The sequence below is a fragment of the Acinonyx jubatus genome, chromosome A2, assembly GCF_027475565.1.
Source record: "Acinonyx jubatus isolate Ajub_Pintada_27869175 chromosome A2, VMU_Ajub_asm_v1.0, whole genome shotgun sequence".
In the NCBI taxonomy this organism is placed as follows: Eukaryota; Metazoa; Chordata; class Mammalia; order Carnivora; family Felidae; genus Acinonyx; species Acinonyx jubatus.
Genome location: NC_069383.1, coordinates 46,989,219 through 47,015,551, shown reverse-complemented (window position 1 = coordinate 47,015,551; position 26,333 = coordinate 46,989,219). Strand labels below are relative to the sequence as shown.

The 26,333-nt window shown below is 49.7% G+C and overlaps 1 protein-coding gene across 1 annotated transcript; it reads left to right on the top strand.

The window, feature by feature from the left end:
- The first annotated feature begins 994 nt into the window (after window positions 1–994).
- MTURN (maturin, neural progenitor differentiation regulator homolog) lies at window positions 995–25,579 on the top strand. The gene is made up of 3 exons (XM_027075193.2): window positions 995–1,389; window positions 11,204–11,326; window positions 24,446–25,579. Exons 1-3 carry the CDS (start codon window positions 1,228–1,230, stop codon window positions 24,554–24,556), a joined length of 396 nt encoding a protein of 131 aa, XP_026930994.1. The 5' UTR covers window positions 995–1,227; the 3' UTR covers window positions 24,557–25,579.
- The last annotated feature ends 754 nt before the right edge of the window (window positions 25,580–26,333 follow it).

The window sequence follows — 26,333 nt, the reverse complement described above, 5'->3', positions numbered from 1 at the left end:
GGGCTAGCACTGTGTCTGGTTCAGAGGACCAACTTTAAAGACAAAAGCTGATTGAACATTTGTAGAATGAATGCTATTCAACGTGTCTCTGCTAGTCGTCATTCAATTCCTCTGGGCGAGGGCCCTTCTGACGCATTTTTTGCAATCCAGCAATGCCTGCCCCATTCCTGGCAGTGAGCATTCAACAGGTGCAATTGTTGGGCTGCGTACGCTTGTTTTAAAACGTACTTTCTCCTCTCCAAACTAGTAGTTGGTCATTTTATGTTATGCAATATGAATTGAGGCTGCATAATATTCAAGCTGGTCTTATGAGGCTTATTTCTAAGAAATACTCAGCTTTATGTGAACGCAAAAAAAAACAACAAACAACAAACAACAAAAAAACCCCACCCAAAACCTGTCCTCTTCCTATCAAATGGATACTCATAGCAGTGTCTGGTAAATGTATTTAGGACAAACATTTTTTTTTCTCCTTACATCAATAAGGGGACAGAGCTTGGATTTCTGAACAAGAAAAGCTCCGTTTCCCTTGGATTCTCTCAGCAACTCCATCGCTAGCCTCAGACAAGGTACAAGTTATCTGCAATTCTGTGGGCGTCCTCTGCGCTTAAAACGCTTTCGGGAAAATACTTTTCCCGACAAGGCCTTCCAACTCCGGATAAACGCAGGCGGGGACTACAAGCCATCCCCACTTCACTGTACACGGCCGAGCCGCGGATTTCGGGCCCGCGCTGTGACGTCACCGGGCTGGCGTCAGACTCCGCTGGTTGGCTGGGGCGCATGACGTCACGGGTAGGGGGCGGTGCCGGGCTCCGGAGGACTCCGGGATGCTCCGCGTTGGCTTGTAAAAAAAGAAAAAGGAAAAAAAAGTGGTGGGGGCGTACCGAGGAGTCCGCCCCGCCCCGCCCCGCCCGCCGCAAGCCGCGCCGGCCGAGAGGGGCGGGCGGGGAGGCGGGGCGGGGCGGAGCCGGGCGCGGCGGCGCGCCGTCCAGGCCGCCGCCCACCCCGTACACACAGCATGTAAACAGTCCCCGCCGGGAGGAGCCCCGGGACCGGAGGGAGCCGCGCCGCCCGGCCCCGCCGCCTGCCCGAGAGCCCGCGGAGCCGCGCGCTGCCCGCCCGGGAGGAGGGCGCCCGAGGAGAGAGGAGGGCGGGCGGGCGGCGGAGGGAGCGGGAGGCGGGCGGCGCGCGAGGAGGCTGAGCGAGCGGCGGGCGCGGCGGGCCAGGATGGATTTCCAGCAGCTGGCTGACGTTGCGGAGAAATGGTGCTCCAACACGCCCTTCGAGCTCATCGCCACCGAAGAGACCGAGCGCAGGATGGATTTCTACGCCGACCCCGGCGTCTCCTTCTACGTGCTGTGTCCGGACAACGGCTGCGGGGACAATTTTGTGAGTGCCGGGGGGGAGGGACGGCTGCAGCGCGCGGGAGTGGACGCGCGGCCGCCTCCCTGCGCCCGAGCTCCCGCACGCCCGGGAGGCTGTGGGCGCGGGGTGGGGGCGTAACCCGCCCGGCTCGGCCGTGTCAGCGTTGGCGGGGGCGGCGGGCAGGGGCGCCCTTAGGACCGGGAAGCCGGGCTGGGGCGGGCTGTTTCGAGGACGCGACCCTGCGGCCCGCGCGCTGTGCTCGGCTGGGAGCTTCTGGCGAGGGTCCCCGCCGCTCGCCCGCCCGGGCCGGGGAGCACGGACCGTCCCGCAGGGCCCGGAGTCCCGAGCTTCCTACGGCCGGGCGTCCCGTCGGGGCGAGGAATCCCGTCCCCCTCCCGATGCGCAGACGCAACTCCTCCAGTCGTCCCCGCCCGGGAGATTCCCCCGCCCCCGTGCTATCCTCTGCGCCGCGGGTTTGGACACAAAGCCTCTGTCCACACTAGCGATGCCCCATCTCCAGGACCTTCTTTGCGGAATTACACCTCGGATCTTAGAAAACGCACACGCGCGTGCGCGCGCGCGGGCACACACACACACACACACACGCTCGCGGGCACGCCTATCCCCCTCTCCTCCTGTGCGTCCATTGCTCCTCTGTGAGCTTCCAGCGAGGTGTGCGGGGCCCGAGCTGGTTCCGTCCGGCGGAGGCGGCGGCTGCGGCCCCGGCGAAGGCCCCCGGTTTTGCCAGACGGGAGGAATCCCCCCTCCCCCACCCCACTCGGGTCCTGTGCTAGCAGGGACCGGGACCTGGAACTGTGATGTCCAGATCTTCGACTTTGTATCCTGCGCCCACTTGGGATCTTGGCGCTGGCAGTTTAGGAAGGGGATGCGGCGGGCAGAGGAGTTGGGGTGGGAGGTGCGGGGAACGGGCGAGGGTGGCGCTCCTTTAACGGTTTGTAAGGACGGGGGAAAAAATAATGGTCCCCAAATGTAAGATGGAGGCGGCCGTGGGCTCGGGTTACCGTGTGGTCGCCGGCTGGAGCCTAGAGCTGGCGCTGCTGCCGCCCCTGCGGACCGAGGTGGGGCGGCGCCGAGGCGCGGCCTGGCGCCGGCTCCTCAGGTGGGGTGAGACAAAGCGGGGCCCAGGCCCCGGCGGCCGCGCGCCCCTGCCACCCACGGGAAGTTCGCGAAGGAGTTAGAGAGACAGCGAGACCGCCTTCCTCGGCCCCCAGAGAGGTGAGGGCTTGTGTACGACATGACAGTAAGACACGCCCTTCCCACCACCGGCACCCAACCCCGCGGGACGAGAAGAAGCCACCTGGGCCCCAAAAGTGCGACACTAGAAGAGAGATGGCCTTGGGTGACAGCCAGATTTGAGTTCCCTGCCTGTGTGACCGGTCAGATGCCTTCTCCCCAGCTCAGTGTACACATCAAAACAATGGGCATGATACCAGCACCCGGGTGATGATCCGACAGATGAAACACGTAACCATCTCCTAAGATCTGGGCTTCCCCAGAGTTCAGAGCTTGCCTCTTTTTTTTAAAGCCTCAGTTTTCTCGCCTGTAACATGAGGTTCATCGGAACACCTGCATCACCCTTACTTGTGAAGCACAAGTAAGCTATAAATACAGGCAAGAACACGGTTAACCGCAGTTAAAATAAGTGTTACTTGTTATTGAGAAAAATGGGAGATCATTCCAAAGGGATTTACTGCGTTGCGAACGTGTGAGAAAGCCCCAGGGATACGCTGGAAAGGGCACCAGTGCCCAACTAGCTACCATGTTGGGGTTTGATTAGGAGTTCCTTCTAAGCCTAGTCTGCCAGTGGTCTCCCCGCCCCCCCCCCCCCCCCCCCCCCCCGTTACTGTGTGAGACAGAGCAAGCATCACTGAAGGTTCTGGATTTTATAGGGGAGAGTTCCTGCTGGAACTGCAGTAGACCTACCCAAAGAAATTACTCCAAAGAGAACCATCATCGCAAAACATCATGCATATCACACCTTTCTCAAGGCCACTCATAATATATTTTAAATGTTTTCTCACCTGTATGAGTAAAATGCTTGAACATCCTCATTTGCTTCTTCATAATTAAATGAAATAGATAAGAAAGAAGACAGGAGGAAAACGTAATACCTTGGGTAGACTGGAACATTCTTTTTTTTTTTTCTTTTTTGCGGGGTGGAGGAGAGACAGAACACGTGGTGTGCAAGTGGGGGAGGGGCAGAGGAGGAAGGAGAGAGAGAACCTCAAACCAGCTCCGTGCCCAGCACCGAGCCTGACTCCGGGCTCAATCTCATGACTGGGAGATCATGACCTGAGCAGAAAAGAATTGGATGCTTAACTGACTGAGCCACCCAGGCACCTCAATACTGGAACACTCGTAAAGTTTCTGGAGGCCATAACAGACAGGGTGCCAACCACCAGATTTTTCTTAGCCCAGATCTCTCCTCACATTTGCCCCAGACCAGGTTGGTCAAGCTGCTGTTTGCCCCTAGTTAAAGGGACTGAGGCATGAAGTAAATGTCCTACCTCTGTCCTTTTCCTTTTCCCAGGAAAATCTGATAAGCATTAGAAGAAATTTGAGATAAATGGAACTCCTCTAATCCAAAAGATTAACATTAAGAATATTTACATAGCATTTCTCAATTTACAAGTGTTTTCACATGATTCATTCATTCGTTCATTCATCAAACATTTATCGAGGGCTCACTTTGCTCACCAGGCCAGGGCCTCCTAGAATAGGATGTCTGCCCTCACTTTCCTGGGGCCATTGTACCCATCTGAGAAGCAGTGTAGCATAGTGGTCAGGGGTGCAAAGGTCTCGGGTCAGGCTACTTGGGTTCGCACCCCAGCCCCCCATGTCTAACTGTGTGCATTGGGGAAAGTTATTTAATCCCTCTATGCCATGATTTCCACATCTGGAAATGAGGGATGATAACATTAGTACCTTCCCAGTGCCTAAAATAGGGGTGGTGATATTAATACCTCTTTGGCAGTCTCCACACAGCAATCACTCTGGATTTCAAATATAATCCAGGTCATGATCTATGACTCCCCACCTCACCTAAACTGACTTCCTATAACTTTCACGGTAAAACTTGAGCCTTGCCCTGGCTTCAAGCGCCTACGTGATGTGTCTCCTGCCACCCCTCTGACCTCCTCTTGGACCACTCTTCCTCCTTGATGACTGTGTTCCTGCCACAATGGCTTTTCTGGTCCTCAGACATGCCAAGCTCATTTCTGCCTCAGGGCCTTTGCATTTGCTGTCCCCTCTGCCTAGAACATTCTGCCCCCACCTCTTTACGTGGGTAGCTCCTTTATGCTGTTCAGGCCTGAGAGACGACTTCCTGGCCACACGTTCCTTCACCTCACCCTCTTTTATTCAAATCGTAGCATTCATTAGTACTTGATACCCTCTTGTGTATTTTCTGCCCGCCCCCCATGAGGAGGGAGAAAATAAGCTTCAGAAGAGCAGTGGCATTTTCTGTCTTTAGCACTGTGTCCCAGAACTTGGAGCAGCGTCGGTTATGTGGCAGGTGCTCAGTCCACGTTCGTAAGAATGAATGAGTGAATGGTATTGAAGAAGACAGGTGTTAAACTTCAAAAACGACAGCTTCAAAGAACAGTAACTGCCACGTGTGTAATTTACTATATAGCAGACACAGTTCTGTGTACTTTGTGTGTGTGTACTTAGTTAATCTTGGTAATTTCACGAGGCCCTCGCTGTAATTTTCTCCATCTTGCAGATGGAGAAACTGATACCCAGCAAGGTGTACTAACTTTTCCACTGAATAATAACTAATAAATGGTAGAGCAACTTGAACCCACGGCCCTGTCCTGAAGACACAGCATCCCAGGAGTGACACTCAGACTGTGGGTTCAAGGGCAGCTTCCTACTGGGCCTCACAAAAAGTCTCTGACTTAGGTATTATCCCCATTTTATAGGCTGGGAAACCGAGGCTCCGTTTAAGGAATCTGTCCAGGACTATAGCACTAAGAAGCGACAGGCAGGACTGAAACTCAAGTCCAGAGGCTTGTCATTTGCACCGTGAGGCATGTCCCACAGGCAGGATCAAGCCAGGATCTCCAGAGGCCTTGGGAACAAGGACTTCCTTTTGTTTTCCCTCCACTTTGGCAGCTCCTGGGTCCCTTGTGCACTGTTCCCTCTTCTCAGCTCACAGGCCATTCTGTTCACACTGTCCCTTTCCAAACTGCTGCCCTGATTCAGGCTTCTCTCTGTGGACAGCACACAAGGTCAGATCCTGGGATAAAATGCAGCTGCCTTTGCCCTCTGGGTTGGGCCTTCAGGGACAGAGCCAACCCTGCCTGGCTCTACAGGTGTGACAGGGAGGGGGCCGAGAGCGTGGTGTGCTACCTTCTGCCAACCCAGAAGGACCTGAGGGCTTCGGCAGGTTCGAGGAGTGGGGTGTTGGCAGCCGCTCACATAGCAGCCGGACAGAGGGACGTGTGTGCACTCTCTCCTGGCCCTGGCAGCCCCAGCGGCTCTCCCCCCTTGTCCTAGGCCAGGAGCAAGAACTCTAAACAAAGAGCACAGCCCTGCCCCTCCCCGGTGCCTGGAGAAGGGATGAGCTGCCTTATTGTCCTGTTTTTTTTTTTCTGCCAACCCATCAAAAACATGTTCGGATTTAAAATTTTGTATAGTTTAATCTCTCCTCAGTATAAAAACAAAGACAGCGGTTGTCATTCTATTAAAGAAGAGAAGCTTTATTTATAGAAGGACCACGAGATTTAATTTTATACATATGTCTATGTTATTTATATATATTCCTCCCCGATTTTTGTCCTGGGCCTGTCCCTCTCCTTACCTGTGCGACCAAAGAACAACCTTTTCACTTTGGAGCAAAAAAATATAACTTTTCAAAATGAGATTGCATCATTTCATAAGGGGGGAGAAAGCACCTCCATGTCTAAGTTAGACTCACCCTCCGTTTCCTCCTGTGTCAAATGGGGATAATCCTATGTGTATTACATTATTGTGAGGAGCCAATGAGGAAGAGTGGTAACCAACTGTAAAGCCTTCCACAGTGGCTGTGCATTATTCACATAGAGGGATTTTTTTTTTTTTTTCAGGGAAAAAGTATGCATGTCCTTAGTATATTCACGGAGCAGTAATCCTGAGGAGGGTAAAGTCACGCTCCCATGAGTTTAAACAGATGGGAATAAGCACTGTGGACTCCTGCTAAATGAGAGGCAGTCTACGGGGGATCTCCTGTCATCTTTATGACTATCCTGTGAGGAGTGGTATTTTCTGTGACTTACAAAGGAGGGAGCTGAGGCTCAGGTTGAAGGCGTGCCCACTACTGTTGACGTCTTGGCTTTGCCCCTTGCTCCCCATGTGACCACAGACACGTTGCTTAACCTCTCTGAGCCTCAGTTTCCTCCCCAGCGACACATCTCGGTGCTTGGCACATGGAGCAGGTCGTAGGCCTGGCCGCGCACTCTTCTTACCCTGGGCAGAATCCTATCGGGGGCGTGAGACAGCTTGTACCTCCTCTCTCCCACCATCTCTTCGATGGACAGCGTGGAGTTTTGGGTTAGGACGCCCCAACTCAGAATGGACTCCCTGGTCCTAATGATGGCGGAAAACCCACGCAGCAAGAGTGAGGCCCTTCGGCCCTCAAATGGCCCTTTGACTCAGATAACTGAGTCCAGGGAGGAGAAACAGGTGCGTTCTTTGCCCGCCCCCCCCGCCCCGGGATCCCCCACTGTGCCGCAGCCCCAGGAAGCCACATGCCATGTCCCCGGGTGTTAGAACAATAGGAGCACAGGCTGTGCCCCAAAAGATACCTGTCGGATTGAATTGCCGAAGTGATCGGATACCATTTTTGGATGAGCTGGATATTCTCATCTACACTATAGAACACAGAAGGTGCTCGGTCCCCTTTGTGCAGATGGCCTGGTTGTATTGTCTTACGCTGGACAAGCTTTGATGATAGCCTCTGGTCCAACTTAATGACAGAAAGAAGGGCCACGGATGGCTTGTTTTAAAATCAAAGTTCTCACCAGGGATTTCCACCTTGGCCCCTCTATCCCCAAATGTGATGAGTCAGAGTTCTGGTTCTCAAAGTGTGTTCTCAGAACCGGCAGTATGAGCTTCACCTGGGAACTTGCTGGAACTGCAGGTTCTTGGTGCCCCCCCCCCCCGCCCCCACACTTGTGTTTTAATAAGTCGGGGGGTGCGGGCGGGGGCGGGGTGTCGTGCTACTTGGCTGGAGCCACAGGACCACCGCTGGCCTCTCTTTTGGAAGCCTTCTCTTGGCATTCCTCCTATTCTAACAGGCACCCTGGCTCTCACTACGCGGTTAGAAAGTCAGCACATTCTGTATCCAGATTCATATCTGCCGGGGAGTTATAGTGTTCAAAGCCACAGGTTCTCTGACCCCTGCTATGGTTTTTTTCATGGCCAAAGTGGCCGTTTGGTTCAATATCCAAGTTGAAGTCATTGTTGGTCACGCCCTGGGGTGCGGGATTCTGGGTTTCCAGTCATCCACTTGTCTTTGTTTAAGACTGGACCCCAGAATCTGTTTTCGGGAGCGTCTGCCCAGCCACCAGTCTCTCTGCTGTCTCCTGGTTTTAGAACGGGCCCTTCTCTTCTTCCTGGGAGATTACCATCGTTGCCTGATAGCTCTGAAGAGCACATCTGTTTTATCTGGGGACACTGCCGTGGGACACTGATCGCACAGGCCTGTAGTAAGCTACAGCGACAACTGTGTCCCATCCGCAACAGGTGGCCAGGTCCGTTGACCTGGCCCTGTTTGTCCTAATCTCACTTGGTTCTATATACTTTTCCTCCCGTCGTTTTCCCAACTACGGACTCATTTTTTAGTTCATCTTACCTTGTTTTTTATGGATCTTTGAGAACTGGCTTGATTAAATGTGGAAGGAAACAGTTGCAATGAATACAACAATACTTTTTGTTATGAGATACCATGGATCTGAACCAATTAGCATTTAATAAACGATGTCCTCTGAGCACCCATGTACACGTGGGTCTGTCCGATTTCAAACCCCGTGCAGCCTCATGTTATCGTATGGGCGGAGATTCGGTTAAAACTTGTTTAAGCCGCCAAAACCAGCATGACTGAGAATCCAGGGTGAATTAGACAGCCAAATGAAGTAAATGTAGGCCGCCTGGACAGAAGGCTCTTCCGGCAGGTGTTAGGTCTTCCTTCCCCAAAATATACTCATAAGTCAATAGCTCCAAAAGCGGAGTCATGAAAATTGTGGCACGAACACTCTCCTCACGAGGTTAGAAATGCCCTAGAAACCCTCAGGGGCGCCTGGGTGGCTCAGTCAGTTAAGTGTCCGACTTCAGCTCAGGTCATGATCTCACAGTTCATGAGTTCGAGCCTCGCATGGGGCTCTGTGCTAGTAGCCCAGACAGCTTCAGATCCTCTGTCCCCATCTCTCCCTGCCCCTCCCCCACTCGTAAGCACATAAGCTCTCTCTCTCAAAAATAAATAAACGTTATATGTCAAAAAATGCCCTAGAAACACTTAAAGAATCTGTCTGATTTCCAAGCAGTAGTGGATACGGTGCGATTCTGTTGCTTGAGTGATCACACTTTCCTTAGTTTACTTTGTAATTTAAGGTCCAAATGTATTTTAGAAAATAGGTATACAAGGTTTTCATAGATACACTATTTCAGAATTAACAGTAACCCAGGTTGCTTTGGGGAGTGTTCTCAGTGAGGTCACACTGAGTGTCTCATTTGCTCAGTGGGGGCCCTTAGACTTGTGGCCCCCACTTAGACTTATGGCACATGGAAAGCCCAGCCCTACCCCTTCCTCCCCATTCTCCTGCTGACACAGAAGGGGAAAGAGGACACTCCCAGCCACCATTTATTGAACGCCCACTGCATGCCAGCCAGGGACTTAAGAAACTTCTTACGTTTTTTTCTAATCTTCACCTAGATGTTAATCCCATCTTTAATTTGGATAAGAATTTTAAATATGCTGGAACTTTTAAAAATGTGAGTATGAAAATGGGTGCTGAGCAGAACTTACATTAAAGTAGGACTTTATTGTTCTTGCTGAATCCCTACTGATTAAGAATCAAGTGTGATAATGGCTATAAAACCACTTTGTACTCATCCTTTCATACAATGTAAGAAACTACCATTACATAAATGGCATTTCAGCTGCTCAGCAACTCTTAAGGGTCTCTAATTCATAGGGACTCATGTTTGAGTTAGAGAAGCCAGAAGTTGTCTTCGCTAGGTTGAGCCAGAAGCTCCTCTAGAAGTCTGCTGGAATTCAAGCAGCATGTGTCAGAAATGGACCTTTCCATCTATGAAACACAGATAATTGGAGTGAAAGGGCACATTAGCGTCTAGTTAGTCTCTTGGATCTGAGCAGTTAAGTCTATAGGTCCAGTCCTTAGAAATGCTCCAATGAGAAGGAAGGAGGTAAAATGTTTCTTGAGTGATTGACATGGAACTCTCTGGGGTGATGCCCTAATCATTATATTAATGGAAGGGAGCCAGTGTGTGCTAGACGTGGACCATTTCTCCAAATAGATCTTGTCTCCTGCTGCCTCGTTTCTGCTTCTTGCTTTAACTTCCGGATGTCTTCCTCTCTCCCATGCCTCTGCACTGTCATTGATTGGGCCCCTCTAAACAGTGACTCTTGGTTAGACACCCTGATGTTACCCTAGTAGCCCAGTGCCTCTCCCCAGCTCAGATGTGCAGAGCACGGGGGCTTCTGCCCCCAGATCTCTCAGCCTGTTTCTTGGGCTCATTCCAGATCCTTGAACATTTATGGGAGAGACTTATCTCGTCTTAAAGAGGTGCTAAAACAAGTGTCCTCACATGCGAAAACAAACAAACAAACAAAACCAATATACCGTGTCTAGCCTTAAGAAAAAGTAAAACCTAAAACCAGGTCCTTGGTGCATGTTGACATTGTGAAGCAATGCCGCCTTAATGCATCCTAAGAGAAGGTGAGCTTTCCGAAAGCCTTTGCTTCCCAGTGATGGAGTGGTGGCTTTTCTGTGTGTTCTTTTAATTTTTTTTTTAATGTTTGTTTATTTTTGAGAGAGACAGAGACAGAGCGTGAGCAGGGGAGGGGCAGAAAGAGAGGGAGACACAGAATTTGAAGCAGGCTCCAGGCTCCGAGCTGTCAGCACAGAGCCTGATGCGGGGCTCGAACTCACGAACCGTGAGATCGTGCCCTGAGCTGGAGCGGGACGCTCAACTGACTGAGCCACCCAGGCGCCCCTCTGTGTGTTCTTTTTAAGTCATTTTGTTTCATTCTGTTTTGTTGTTGTTGATTTTAAATTCATTTCATTTTGAAGTAAATTTACCATCACCCCCACTCTGCAGGCTGCTCTGGGTGAAGAATGTTTCATTGCAAGTCAATGGTTACAGATTATGCTTAATTAATCCTTCAGCCACAGCTGAAGGCAAAGCCAAGGATCATGCAAACCCTTGGTTTCTCCTCCCTGCTGCTTTAAAACCCTCCTTACCCAGCCCGAGAAGGGCTATGGAAATGGTTGGGTGGGGCAGGGGTGGGGGAGCGGATATGGATCCCACAGCTTTTTTTGCTTCGCCCCAGCGGATCTGATGGCGAATTGAGCAGGTGAGACTATGGACTGAAAGCATGGAGGTTTCCCGTAGGGTAGGCATTTTCTCGTCCCCTTCAATGCGAGCAAATCGAGAACGAATGTGGGAATTTTACCCTGGAACAGAGGCCTTCCAATTTATGGAATGCAAAAAAAAAAAAAAAAAAAAAATCTTTTTGGCTGTCTGTATTTCACACCGAGTGTAATAATGACTGTGTGTCTTTGTTCTCTCCTCTCCCTCGCCTGTGGGCGCGCAGCACGTGTGGAGTGAGAGCGAGGACTGCCTGCCCTTCTTGCAGCTAGCACAAGACTACATCTCCTCCTGCGGCAAGAAGACGCTCCACGAAGTCTTGGAAAAAGTCTTCAAGTCTTTCAGACCTGTAGGTGCCTGCTTGGCTTCCAGAGCCGGCTTCTTTTCTGCAGTGATTGTGCTGGGAATCACACGGGTGGTGGGGAAAGTGGGCAAGGCCTGGGGGTGACTAATTGTTTTTCTCTTGTCTGCTTTGTGGCTTAAAGATAGCAGCTCGGGGAGGGAGGGTGAGGGCGGAGAGGGAGGGGGGAACGGGATGTGACACAGCTGTTGGTTGCAGGAATGATGGTTATTTCTAGCATCACTTGAGTGAAGAGTCTCTGATAGGGTGGGAAGCAGACAGAGCCTCTATGAGACTTCTGAGTATTCCTGCTCTTGTCCAGTAGACTTAAGGTCACAATTTGTGGAAGCTATGGAGGTTCTCGTCCGTGGTGGGGGTCTAGATTTGGGGGGCTGCCAGAAGGCTGTATACAGGATGTGTGTGCCTCCATATCTGTAGGGTTGGAGAAGGAGGACATTGGATACTGGCTCTGGTCTTTTCTCTTCTGATAAACTCTCTTGTAGAGAGCTTGCTTCCTCCCCCGAGCTCCAACACAGGATTTAGGAATCTGTCTATTCCTGCTAGCTGACAGTTTGGTTTTGTTCCCGCTGAAAACACGTGAAGTGAATTCTCCCCCCTGTTTTGAAGGTTACCTATTTCCCTTCATCTTGATTGGAAGATAAAGTCAGATTACTGTTGTGATGACAAGTCCTCTGAGTTCCGCATCTCAGCCCACTGTGAATATGCTACACCTTCCATGGTATTTGCTCTGGATTTTTTTTTTTTTTCCAGTTCTTTTAAAATAGTGTCTACTCCTCGGCTGCAGTTTTCAAGCTTGCCCTTCGGTTCCCTGAACGTAGCAGGCCCGATCACATGGCTGCGTCATAGACCACGTCTGACATTCCAGCATCTCAAGGCTTGTGAGTCGGTTTGGCCATCTTTGGTCAACTGGCTGTCACCCTTGGTATCTGGTTTCCTCGTGTTGGATTCTCTCTGTGTGCTGGTTATCGTATTTGAAAACTTGTATATAGGAATACATTGAGGCCTGGGGCACCTGGGTGGCTCAGTCGGTTGAGCGTCCGCCTTCCGCTCAGGTCGTGATCTCACGGTCCGTGGGTTCGAGCCCCGCGTTGGGCTCTGTGCGGACCGCTCAGAGCCTGGAGCCTGCTTCGGATTCTGTGTCTCCCTCTCTCTCTGCCCCTCCCCTGCTCATGCTCTGTCTCTGTCTCTGAACAATAAATAAATGTTAGGGAAAAAAAAGGAACACATTGAGGCCTGAGGTGATGGCACCTTCCTCCAGAGAGGATTTTGATCTGTTTCTGCCAGGGCTTGGGGGTCCTATCACATGAGACCACCTTCAAGCAATGTGAGATTTGTAGTTCTTGGAACTCTCCAGGTGATGAAAGGCCAGCAACTCTGGTTGTTTCTAGTTTGAGGGCTGTTGTAGTCCATGTAGACTGCGGTAACAAAATACCGGAACCTGGGTGGCTTGTAGACAACAGACATGTATTTCTCACAGGTGTGGAGGCCTGGAAGTCCAAGGTCAAGGTGCCAGCAGACTTGGTGTCTGGTAAGGGCCCACTTCCTAGACAGACAGCTGCTTTTGGCTGTAACCTCACATGGTGGAAGGAGAGGGAGATCTCTCTAGGGCCTATTTATCAGGGCACTGATCCCATTCACGAGGGCTCCGCATTCATGACCTCATCACCTCCAAAGTCCCCACCTCCTAATCTGTCACCTCAAGGGTTAGGATTTCAACACCTGACCTTTGCAGGGACACAGGCATTCTGACCATAACAGGTCTTTGAGACCTCAGCTTAAAGTGGGGATGGTTCGTCATAGCCTGCTCCTTTGGAAGACCCAGGGTTTGACTTCAGCCTCCCTAGCTGTTATAGCAGGCCAGGAATGCAGTAAAGTTGCTAGCTGTTTCTTACAGGTCCACAGATGCTCTCGGGACAAAAGCAGCTTTTATGTTTGTCTCTCTAGGTTCTAATTCTTCCGTGTATTTAAGAAGGCATTTTTCGTCTTTATTCCAGCTTTTTTCTCTGAGGAAGAGTTGGGCCCCAACCATTCATCCACCATTACAAGAACTAGAATTTCAGTGGCTTCGGTCACTGTGTCTGATTTGTACCATTTTCCCAGGCAGTCCATTTTTTGGTTCTTCATTTTCTAAGCCTGTTTGGCTCACTCAGGATAGACGCGTGACTGAAAAGTACCGATGTAGCCATCAATTGTGCAGTATATATTTACTGAGTACCTGACTGCTCTGTTCCTAACACTCGACTCAAACAGATGAAACTCTTATCCTTATATTCTAGCAGCGGTGGGGAGAAAGATAAAGAAGTCCAGCACATAATGTATTAGTGATAAGTGCCAAGGAGAAAAAGTAGGTAAGTCAGGGAAAGGAGGTAAGAAGTGTCAGAGGTACTCGGATTTTTTTTTTTTTTTAAATCAGGGGAGCAGGGGAGGCTTTGCAAAGACGTTCACATTTGAGTAAAACTTTAAGTGTGAACAGGAGGAAATCCAGAGGTAAGCTTTCCAGGTAGACAGAACAGCAAGCACGAAGGCCCGGAGGCCGTGGTGGATGGGGTGAATATCAGTGTTCGGGGGACAAGGAGAGGGGGAGGAAGTGTGGCCCACGTGGGAAGGGTGGGGAGGAGCCGGAGAGGAGCCTGAGGAATTTCAGGGGTTTGCAGGTCACAGAGGGTTCGGGTTTTACTCCAGTGTTGTGGGGAGCCATTGGAGGAGTTTGAGCGCAAGAGGGACCCGACTTTGCACTTTGAAAAGCCCCCTCTGCCCCTCTGACCAGCTGAGAATAGGCTGCAAGGGGCAGGTGGGAACAGGGGGGACAGGCGAGGAGGCCATTGCTGTCATGAGGTGACAGGATAAGGGGTTGGACCGGGGTGATCACAGCAAAGGCGGAATGAAGGGCCCAGACTCTAGAGGTGACCTTGAAAGTAGACCCGATGGGACTTGCTGGCGGAACAGAAGTGGGTGTGGGAAAAAGAGAGGGCAAGGGTGACCCACAGGTCCTTGCCCGCGCAGGGAAGGGAGTGGCGCTGTCATTTACTGAGATTGGGGAGGATGCAGAAGGGAAGGCTGGGGGGCCATGCGACCAGGAGCTCAATTTGGGGCATAGCAGTATTTGAACATGCCTGTTTGGCATCTAAGCAGAGGTATCAAAGTAGGCAAAATTTTTGTAAAACTTGAACCCCCCCCCCCCCCCGCCCCAAGTCTTAACCAGAAAACAACAACAACAACATCTATTAGCAAATGATACTCACTTTGCGGCTACTTTCCTCACAGGGGTTCCATTCATTAGCCTTCCACCTGCTTTTCTTTCTGTGCGTGTTCTCTTTGATGGCGAGCACAATACGGGCAGAATTGGCCTAACTGTTCGAGAAGGTGGTCTCTCCCGCCAGGACTTGTTTTGCTGTTTTTCTCTACCAAGAAGCCAGGGCTGGATTTGGCAACCAGGCAGCCACATGTAAACGGGGTGGGGGGCGGTGGGGGAGATCGCAGTCCAGAAAAATCCAGATGCATAGCTGAAGACAGCTGGATTGTTTGAACATTTTCTTTCAGAGTTAGCTGCTGCTTGTCACAGAGACACGCAGACTTGATCTGCCGTCGCCGTTGGATCTGCCGGGTTCCTTTCTAGAGCACAGCCTACATCTTAGGCAGGGATGTGCTCCCAAGGAGAGGAGGCCTGGACTGGTAGGGCGCCGGCTTGTGGCGAGGTCTCTGTGTGGGTCTCTTTGACCCGGGGAGAGGCGGGTGGGAGGCACCTTGTCAGGGTTAGTGAAGGTGAAGAGCACGCGGTTGCCTTTCCCTCGGCCCCGACGTGCCCCAAGTTCGATGAGTCCAGGACTGTTCCAGACCACAAGGAAGGACTGTGGACTTCAGTGGGAAAGTTCCACCCTCTCCTCCTCCACTCAAGAGTGTGGTTCCTCCCACTGCTGCTATATATCTGTCAGCTTTACGTAAGGGACCTTTGCATTTAGAAGTAAGACACAGGAAAAGGCCTCGTTGCTCATGGAAGTACTGGTCGAAGTAACACGTACCCAGAGGCCACAGGGTCGTCAAGTAGGTAAACTTCCACGTCATCTGCCTGAAAACAGGTGGTAATCTGATCAACTCCTGCGGCTGCTTTCTGTTTGTAGTCGGGAAAACCACGGGGGAGTCTTTCCGCCTTCATCTTAGAACAGCCTCATCCGTGGCTTTGAGTCGTTTCCCCTTGGCCAACCTATCACCAGCCCCTGCCCTGTCATCTCTCCAGAAAGACGAGCACCAAGAGATGAGCAGCCTTCTGCCGCCCTTTGGGGCTTTACTTGAGCACAGTCTGTTTGACTGTCCGTGGACACCCCTGAACGCACGGTCCAAAGGAGCGGGGTCATCTGGTCCTTCCTCAGCCGTCCTGCCCAAAAGGCTAAACGTGCCCCTTGGCACCCTGGACCTTCCTGCCGAACAACTTTGTAGACTCTGCTTGTCCCCCTCCCCCTCTCTTTTTTGCCTCCCCCGCCCCCCACACTGAAGGAGGCAATATCATAATGAAAGTTCCCCCACCCCCACAGCGAAGAAACCTGTTGTTGATAGCCAAACTATGGAGAGAGCCCAAATGTCCGTCGACTAATGAATGGATAGAGAAGATGTGGTTTATATGTATGTACACACACACACACACACACACACATTGGACTATTACTCAGCCATCAACGAGAATGAAGTCTCGCCATTTGCAACCACATGGATGGAACTGGAATGTTTTTATGCTAAGTGAAAAAGAGAAAGACAAATACTGTAAGATTTCACTCATGTGGAATTTAAGAAACAGATGGACATACAGGAAGGGGGAAGAAAAAGAAGAGAGGGAAACAAACCACAAGAGACTTTTTTTTCAATGTTTTATTTTTGAGAGAGAGAGAGAGAGAAACAGAGCACGAGCAGGGAAGGGGCAGAGAGAGAGGGAGACACAGAATCCGAAGCAGGCTCCAGGCTCTGAGCGGTCAGCACAGAGCCCGATGTGGGGCTCGAACTCACGGACCGCGAGATTGAGACCTGAGCTGAAGTCAGACGCTCAACCGACTGAGCCACCCAGGCGCCCCTAAACCACAAGAGACTCTTAATGATAGAGAACAAATGGGCTGATGGAGGGAGGTGGGTGGGAGATGGGCTAGATGGGTGGTGGGTACTAAGGAGGGCACTTGTGACGAGCTCTGGGTGTTGTATGTGATGAATCGCTGAATTCTACTCCTGAAACCAATATTGCAGTGTATGCTACTAACTAGAATTTAAATTTTAAAACAACGAGAGAAGGGGTGCCTGGCTGGCTCAGTCGGTTCGGTGTCCAACTTCAGCTCAGGTCATGATCTTACAGTTTGTGAGTTCGATTCCCACATGGGGCTTTGCGCTGACAATAGGGAGCCTGCTTGGGGTTCGCTGTCCCTCCCCTACTTGCACTGTCTCTCTCAGAGTGAATAAATAAACTTAAAATGGGGGGGGGGGGAACCTGTTGTCGGACTTGAAAAGCAAAAAAGTGTTTCTCTCTATCTCACTCGTCCTCTTTTTTCCCACATTTCTTCACCACATTTTCAACAAAGCGTATTGATTGTTTGCTGTTTGCCAAAGCACTGCTTTTGAGAGGGAGGGGCAGGACATAGTGCCCGGTTCTTGCCCTCAAGGAGCTTTCTGATGGGAGAGGCAGCCACGAAAACGTGCAGAGAAATCCATGTTACAAGGCAGAACATTTCTTTTGGTCCGGACACCCTCCCAGATACCATATAGAATGAGCAGAGGAGTTCCATTCCCTGCTGTTCTTACATTGCTTTGCTGTTCTCTGGGGAAGTATTTCCTGGGAGGACATTAGTTAGGCTGTTTGTGGTCTCTTTACCCAGTTATGTGGACTCAGGATACTACATGTTGAGGAACCCAGGCTTTGTGGGCAGGCTGCCTGTATTCACATCCCAGCTCTGGCACTTCGTGGCTGTGTGACATTAGCCAAGTTACTTGACCTCTCAGTGTCTCCATTTGTAAAATTAGGAAACAACTGATGATAGCTACCTTAGGCATCTGTAAAGATTAAATGATGCAATTCTCACTGGGAACTTGGTCCGACACATCACGCGTGATAAGCACGGAATAAATGCTGGCGGTGATACGGCCCGGCTGAGCACACGCGGTGAAATACTGTTGAGAAGGGAGTGGGACTCCGTGAGACCTTCTGTGGGACTCTTAGATTTTGGGTGGAGAGAGAAAACAGGTGCTAAGTGATTTCAACACATTGCTTAACAGAAGCATCCAGCTAAGGTAAGGGATTTTTTTAAGAGGTGCTGTTGGGGTATTCTAGTCAGAAGTTTACCCACATAAACATAATGAGTTTACCACAAAAAAACATAACAAAAGATGATGTATGTTTTTTTTCAAACGTGTATTGTCTGTAGTGTGTGAGGAGGGCTGGGAATTCCAGGTATGAGTGGGCTCACTGAGGAATCAAGTGCCAGGCGGTGACTTCCTTGTAAGTTGAGACCTGAAGACGTGGCGGGATCCAGATGGGCTCGGAGCGAAGGAGAGCTGGCCGAGAAGGAGGGCCCATTGTGGCTTCTCGGCTCAGAGTCTCAGAGATGCCCCGTGGGTGGGGGAAGGTGGCTCGGCTCAGCCCTGCCTTGGCTCCCTGTCTGGCTCCCATGCCGTCATGGCTTCCAGCAGGTCACTGGACCTCAGTGTCCCCCTCTTTAAAATGGGCGTCGTACATGTTTTGAGGTCTTGTGGATCCATGGGGAGCTTCAAAATCAGACTAAGAGCACAGAGGACCGTCAAAGCCCTTCCACACTGTTGAGGTCCGTCTCAGTTTCTGGTTCGTTGGGTAGATCCAGGCTGGATGCAAGGGCAGCGTCCCTCCCAGAGGGACACGCGTTCGGCTCTCTTCTGGGGGCCGCCTAGCTTGGACCCAGTGTTTTTTCCCTTCCTGGCTGAACGACATATCCAAACGGTACGTATGTGCAGATGACCGTGCCGAGTGGGCCGTCATTGCCGTCTGGGGAGCAGGTGGGTTTATCCCTGTCGTGCAACCCGTCACGGCTTCGGAGACACCCATCAATAGCCTTGATAAATGTGAATTGGAGAATCGTCGGAGTCTTACATGTTTCTTGTTTAAGTGGCCCTCGGTTGACGGTTGCTGGTCATCACCTGATTGAGCTAGATAATAAAATAGCGGTTATAGATCTAAATAACGGTGATCGCGCCATTTATTTTTTTGCTTGGTGTTTTCGTAGCTTTTATTTAGTGCCAGCCGACAGGCGTCCCCTGGTTAAAAAACAGTTCACAAGAGAAGAGCTTATGGTTTCCGATTTAGCTGCAAAATCAAACCTTATCTTTGCCCTTTCAATTTCGCTCAAAGCTTTATTTTATTTTATTTTATCCTGGACCGTTACTCCTCCTTCTCTTCTAGCACTGTGGACATTAGGGTCATGAGGCATCTGTTGTTATGACAACTTTGTGTGCTGTTTGGCTGATGTTGCTTTGATAGCCCTACCTGGAGTTATAGCCTGTGGTTCCCCATGTTTTCTTGCTGTCTTTGACCCTGGTCCCCCGCTCTGGGGTTACTGTTCTGACTCCATGTTTTTTTCTGTCAAGAAGCAGACACTTCTAGCAGAAAAATCCCCCTCGTTCCAGCTTGCTGGCCCAAGAAAGATTAATATTTTCAGTTTGCCACTAAGAGCTGAGGAGCCGGGAATTAAACCCCACGGGAAGACCTTTTGTGACCCAGAAAAAGTCCAATTCTTGCTTCTACTCCTATAGTCTGGTTAAGAGCCAGGGAGAAGAGAAAGAATCCACCCCCAGTAGGTCGGAAAGTCTGGTAAGAGAAGACTATGCACTCCTGTGGGTTTTACTAAAAGACATTGAATGTTGATAATTTAAGTTTATCATAGCTTTTGTTTTTTGCTCAGGTATGAGCTTTCAAACCCGTGTATTTTTTTAGGAAATATCATGGCCCCTGAAAGTGAGAAAGTACCTGCCAGTCTTGCCCATTTGGGTCTTCTATCCACCTTGTCACCTGCCCCTTTTTTTCTCCTAGTATCAAGAACACAGACTGACCGGGGTGCCTGGGTGGCTCAGTCGGTTAAGCGTCCGACTTCAGCTCAGGTCACGATCTCGCGGTCCGTGAGTTCGAGCCTCGCGTCGGGCTCTGGGCTGACCGCTCAGAGCCTGGAGCCTGTTTCAGATTCTGTGTCTCCCTCTCTCTCTGCCCCTCCCCCATTCATGCTCTGTCTCTCTCTGTCTCAAAAATAAATAAACGTTACAAGAAAAAAAAAATTAAAAAAAAAAAAAAAGAACACAGACTGACTAGGATCTCATTGTAGGTTTCTTGGTACCAGTGGCATCATTGATCATTGAGATAAATAGTGACAAATTCCCCAAAGCTTTAGAGTAATGCTTAATGCTCAGAGTGTGGTTTTTGGACCGGTCGTATCCCTATCACCTGGGAGCTTGTTAGAAATAACAGAATCCCAGGTTTCACCTGAGACCAGCTGAGTCAGAATCTACATTCTAAGGGCATCTCTGGGTGAATCGTATACACAGTAAAGTGCTTCAAGGCCTCCTCTGGAAGGAGCTTACAGGGACCTCTGAAGCCACAAGACACTTACTGAAAGCTGCCTCGCTAATTGGCTGTGCTCTCCAAGGCATAGACATCCGTCTCCCTTTCTTCCATAAAGACACTGTAGGCCACTGTGCTAAGTGAGGGCCACCTTTGGAGACAGCAGATGCTAAGTGCCAGCTAAATGTGTCCTCAACTAATTTACGTAACTTTCTAAAAGACCTGGAGTTAGTCCTACAGATAATTGATCCTCTTTGGGGTCTAAAGAACTTGAATTCTTAAGGGTTGGCATTTCTACCTTTCAAGTACAACCCTGTGTGGATGGGTGGGCCCCAGAGTTTTTGGGTTTTTTTTTAAATTTTTTTTAATGTTTATTTGTTTTTGAGACAGAGAGTGAGTGGGGGAGGGGCCGAGAGTGAGGGAGACACAGAATCCGAAGCAGGCTCCCGGCTCTGAGCTGCCAGCACGGAGCCCGACGTGGGGCTCGAACCCACCAACCGTGAGATCATGACCTGAGCCGAAGTCAGATGCTTAACCGACTGAGCCACCCAGGCGCCCCTGGGCCCCAGAGGTTTTTATGTAAGATCATATGTTGCCCAAAGGAAGCTTTGTGCACAGCAAGACTCTAGAAATGCCAACACCACTGTCCAGAGTGAGCATAAAGATTTTTTTTCCCAGTTAGTTGAAAAAATTCCAGTCAACAGACTTAACGATTATAACTATCAGAAGTAGTTGAAACATACCAGATAGGATTTCTGGGTCTGTCTCCTTTTCTTTAGAAGAACAAGCGGATACATTATAAGCAAGGAGCCCAGGATTCTTACCAGTCTGTCTGTATTCCTGTCTGTGACATGTCTTCCTGACTGTTAAAAATTTGGATCCAGAAGTTAAATGTAGGTGTACCTGCCGTAGATGGGAATAGAGGCAGAGGTGGGAATACTAGATTATTGCATGTCTGTATGGTATTCTTTGCAGTCCCAGGCAAATTATAGTTCTGGTGCTTTTTCTGCTCTGCTCTGCGTGTTTCCCAATCGTACGTACTCATAAGTGTAGACATTACCATTGCACATCGAATGCTTTAAAAGGTGTATTACTCAGTAGAAAACATTGAGGCCTCCAGCTGAAGGAACAGCATCGCCAGCTGGAAGGGAACCTCCTGGGTACCTGGTGGTCAGGTTGTAGTCTGCAGTCTGATGGCCTGGGTTTGAATTCTGGCTCTGACACTAGCTGGGTAACTCCGCGCGTGCGAGTGACTCAACCTCTCTAGGTCTTATCTGTAATAGGGTGATAATCATAGGGTCTAGGGCTATTCCGAGGAACCAATGGAATTAATATATGTAAAGCTGCTTAACTCCCATGCCTAGAAGATAGTAACATGACCAGTATTGACTATTATCATTATTACATCTGAAGTGTGATCAGATTGGTGGGTTGGATGGAAGGCTGTGACTGTAAGTCTGAGAATCAGACGAAGAGGCTAACAGAATTGAGTTTCTTCCTTCCTTCTCTTTACACTTCTTGTAGTACTGATTACCAGTGAGGTGACCCAGAAGCAAGCACAGCCGAGGGGCAAGGGAGGAGCGGGGGCTCGAGGCCGTCCAGATGCAGCCGGCATTCTCCCTTGAATAACTGAACTTCTGTGCTTTATTATTATTTTTTAAAGTGTGTTTGTGTGTGTGTTTAGAGAAAGCACATGCGTGGTGCGTGCGTGTGAGCAGGGGAGGGGGAGAGAGAGAGAGAGAGAGAGAGGGAGACGGAGACTCCCAAACAGGCCCCGCGCTGTCAGCACAGAGCCCCACGCGGGGCTCCATCTCACGAACCGTGAGATCATGACCTGAGCCGAAATCAAGAGTCAGATGCTTAGCCGACTGAGCCACCCAGGCAACCTGCACTGCTGTGCCTCACAACGAGAAGCCACTGAATAATTCACACGGGGCTCTACGGTTTGCTGACCGTGGCCACACTCACTTTCTCATTTAATCTCCAGAGTTTCTCTGGACGCAGAGCAGGTGTCATGGTTCCCACTTTCCAGAGAAGGACGCCGAGGCTCAACCAGGGTAGTGGCGTGGCAGAGGTCCCCAGCTAGAGCCGTACCTTCTGGATGCCAGGTCCAGTGCCTTTTTCACACAGCCTCTCGTGAATCTGCAGACGCTGCACTAAAGTTGCCTGGGAAGTCGGGAAGGTCCGCTGAGAACTGCTTCTCTTCTTTCTCCCTCCTCTCAGGGCAGGGGGTGAGCAGTTCTAGATGTAGCATGCACGTATTTCCCACGGAAGGGAAGGGCCTCACGTGTGGCTGATGCTCTAGACCTAAAACTATGTCCTTTGGATTCACCTAAAGGTAAGATAGGGAGCTAGGAAGAGGAGAGAGGGGAAGAGTTGTGGTAATGGTTTCATGGCTCGCTGGGACCTCTTCTACAAACCACCCTAAGCTGAGGAGAAGAAGGGTGTTGAGGGCTACCTATGGTTTGGGTCTTTTTGAATTACCTACGCGTGTCGTGAGAAAGAATAATGGTGGGCACGTGTCTTCGGGACAAGATGGCAAACGTGTAGATGCATACCTCCACCACACCCTCTTTACCCATGGCCGCCATTGCTAATGGACCACCATCTTTCCCACTGAGCCTCTTGGAATCCTCAACCCAGGGCTCCAGGCAGCCACTACCAGTCAGATTCTTTAAGTGAGAGAGAACTCCTTGGCCACTCCTCTTTTAAGGGGGTATCCCTTCGGGGCAGTGAGGAGTCACATTTATTGCCGAATTAACGCATCTGCAGTTGGCATTTTGGCGATGCTGGGGTTCTCCGTAGGGGCAACAATACTTCTGTTTTACCAGTGACCTACATTATCACCACTCATTTGATGCTTTCACGTTTTGCCGTGTCACCAAGCATCTCTTCAAATAAAAATTGAACATCAAAATACTCGTCATCTGTGTCCATTGTGGCCATCCTTTCCCTCTCTTTAGGGGAAAAGATGATCCTTTGCTCACTCTCCTAAGATGTGAGAGGGAGACAGCAGTGGGAGAAAGGGGCTTCTTGCTTCCCCCAAGCATATGCGAGATGGCTCCACACTGTCCAGGCCAGCGGGGATGCACGCCTCCTGCCTCACCCCTCCAAGCCAACAGTGGCTCTTTGAGACATCCGCAGCACTCTGGGCTCTGAGGGGAAAGCGTGTGGCTGCAGCTGGCCATGCCTGCCTCACCAGGCCACATGTATAACATGACCCAGGGCCCGGCAGATGATCTGGTCCTGAGTGTGTTCGTAGGGCTCTGTGAGACCGGTGAGGGTTGCCGTTGGAGAACTTCAGGGTAAAGGCATCCTTTTGATTGGGATTCTGCTTGTCCTTGACTCGTTTAAGCATTTGGGGAGAGGCTGGGAAGACGGGAAGGGAGCACGGGTTGCAGGGCACTGGGGGGTCATGCAAAGTAAACAGAATGATCTAACTTATTCGAGTGGCTTAAGGCAGTTAGTTTGGCTCATAGGGCCATTCAGTGAAGTTGCCTGAAAGTGATCAGCCAAGAGGGCCACCACGTGAGAAAGTCAGGGCAGTCGCATGCAGTGACCGTAAGTCTCACCGAGAAGCTGTGGGATTGGAAGCACCGTGATCACGGTCGGGGCCCAGGAGGACCCAAGGCCATGGCTTCCTGCCGGCACCAGAGTTTTTCGTTCATACTGATCAGACCCGGCAAATGGCACTCAAGCTTCTAACCGAAGACCAGTCAGTGCTTTAAGAAAACGTTTACTGTGTATTTATTGTGAATTTCCCTGATGATAATTACAGAGCCTCTGGAAAATACGAAAAGATAAAAAGGAAATAAAAACGTACCCATTACCTCATTGTCTAAAAACAACACTTCTGAAATGTGGATGTATTTTGTCAAAGTCTTTTTTTCTAGGCATTTGTGTATAAATTTGAAGAAAATCTGTATTGCACTGAAAATGCAATTTTTATCATGTCTTTTTACACTTAGGAGCATATTCTTGTATCGTTAAGTTACCCAGAATACTCTTTCAAGTGGGTATATGAGATCCCATCTTACAGATCCACTGTGATTTGTTAACTATTTTGTTAAATAGATTTTGTTATTTTGCTACATCTTTTAGTGGTTTTCACGTTTTTCTGTGTGTGACAAATGCTGGCAGCACCTGTTTTTAGGTCGGAAAATGGGGATAGATTTTGGTCATCTTGATGGAACCGTTAGCACTGTCCGTTGTACTTCTGCTGACATCTGACATCCCAGATGTGTGTGTGTGTGTGCACAGACACTCTATTATTGTACATGGGGGTGTGGTGCCATGCTTTGATACTTAAAAGTAGAGAAATCTCCAGGCTCCCCAAGAAAACTTAGCCTTTTGGGCACCAGCCCGTTAAAGCTTTGACATTTCCACCCAATACGGTTATAAAAATAATCGTGGGCACAGTTCACACCAGTGGGGAATCCATCGGTGCTGTGCTAAGTCCTGTCAGGTGCTGTTGAATTGGGATCAGACGTCTTTGATTACCTTCCCGCCCACGGGCCACTTGGTACTCACGGCTGGTTCTCTTCTCTCTCCTGTAGTTACTGGGGCTTCCGGATGCAGACGATGATGCATTTGAAGAGTACAGTGCAGACGTGGAAGAGGAGGAGCCAGAGGCGGACCACCCCCAGATGGGGGTCAGTCAGCAGTAAACTTCCGAGGGCTCCCACCGAGGAGAGTAAACCCCCGGTACCTGAGGTGGGGTTGCGTGCTCCTGGGTTAGCATTTTGCGTTAGCACTTCGAAACAGGACGTCTGGCTCCCAGCATCCAAATTCAAACAAGTACCTTTTTATTGACCACAAAATTTCTGGAATGAGCTTTGCTCAGAAGTGACCTGAAGTTTACTTCCGTTTCCGTGGGTTTCTCTGGAGTTGTCTCGGTAGCCTTTGCCATTTTGAAGTTAGAGTCCATTTTGTGGCTGACCGTTCTCTCCTGAGTTTGTGTTGAAGAACTCACTTTCACTGACTCGAACGTAGAGAACTCGGAATGTATTAAGGATTATGTTTTGAGTCCTCACAGGTGACATTATTGAGGGGAAAAGCATGGCAGAGAAGAAATGCAGTCTGCACTTTTTACGTACTTTTTAAGTGTCCATGAGTGAAGGAATTTGCTTATAAGGCATGAGTTTTAATACCTAGTCATTAAACTGCACAAGTGCAAATACAAGGGCAGAAAAGGATAATCACTTAGCTTTGGATGAAGAGGGTAAGAGAGGCAAAGAAGCCTTTGCTTAAGTGTTCCGCCATCACTAAGTTACCTGGATAGATTGCAGCTGGTTCATGGTTAGGTGCAAACATGACTTGCATGTTCAGTTATTTCAAAACATGCTAATTCCAAAGCCACTTTTAAAATCTAATAGCGGAAAATATAGATGGGGTGACATAAATTATTGATTTCTTTAAAATGTTTATAAACCGTCCCACATATGAAATGAAACATTTACGTTCTCTCTTTATAACCAGATGGCAACTTGTTAAATCATGAAAACATTCAGAATCCAAGTGCCACTTAAACTTTGAAGCCATAGATAGATTTAACGGGGAAATAAACCAGGATAAATTTTTTTTTTTAATGTGATGGAATCCTTCTTTACTTTCTTAATTTGTCTTTTATTCTTTAAAAAAGAAAAGTCAAGAAAAGGATCCCACTGTATAATTTATTAAAAAAAAACAAATGTCATCAGGTGCTTCGAGGAACCTAACTGCCGTGACTTTTTAAAGCGATAGGAACATGAGAGTCTTTCAGTCGTGGGTTAGCTTGGTTCAAAGGGGGGAAGTTCTAATGATCAAACTACTAAGACAACTCACAGAAACAACTACTTAATAATTGGAAACACTGCTGTCAGTATTCAGCCAACAAATACGTTTCCAAGGGAAATCCTTTGGAACGCTAAGGTGGAGTTATTTAAAGTAATTCATTTTCTTGGACCTCTCTGCATCTCTCGTGCCGATAACTTAGGACGCAGAATGCCTCTTCCACAACCCTTAACTAAACGTAGCATCTGGGGTGGGAATTTTAACATGCACACACATGCCTGCAAGGTGGTCATAGTTTGGGATTAGAAATAAAAGCAGCAGCAGCGGAGAGCACAGAGCTTAGGGGAGTCTTGTGTATCTTCCAGGCATGTCAGTGTCAACCTGCTTAGCTAACATTTTCTGTTTAATTGATTGGTGCGGTGACGAGCACGGCTGCTTGTGGCAGAACCGCGCGCTGCGGTTTTAAGTCATCAGGTAAAACGATGCGGTGGTTTCCATCCGTGCTTCGGTACCCGCGTGTTTTTCCTTGCTTGGAAAAACCATATCGAAGGTTAGCTTCCAGTGGAATGATGTCCCTCCGAGTCGCCTGTTCACACGACACACCTTGGTGTTTCATCCAGCGGGGTGAGCGTATCCCGTGCTTTGCTCCCCGTGTTCCGACCGGCCCCGTAC

Bases quoted from the DNA above. Each gene is read 5' to 3' on its own strand.
- MTURN (XM_027075193.2), top strand. From the start codon at position 1,228: ATGGATTTCCAGCAGCTGGCTGACGTTGCGGAGAAATGGTGCTCCAAC. The intron at 1,390-11,203 runs GTGAGTGCCGGG...GTGGGCGCGCAG, and splicing joins ACGGCTGCGGGGACAATTTT to CACGTGTGGAGTGAGAGCGA. The intron at 11,327-24,445 runs GTAGGTGCCTGC...TCTCTCCTGTAG, and splicing joins TCTTCAAGTCTTTCAGACCT to TTACTGGGGCTTCCGGATGC.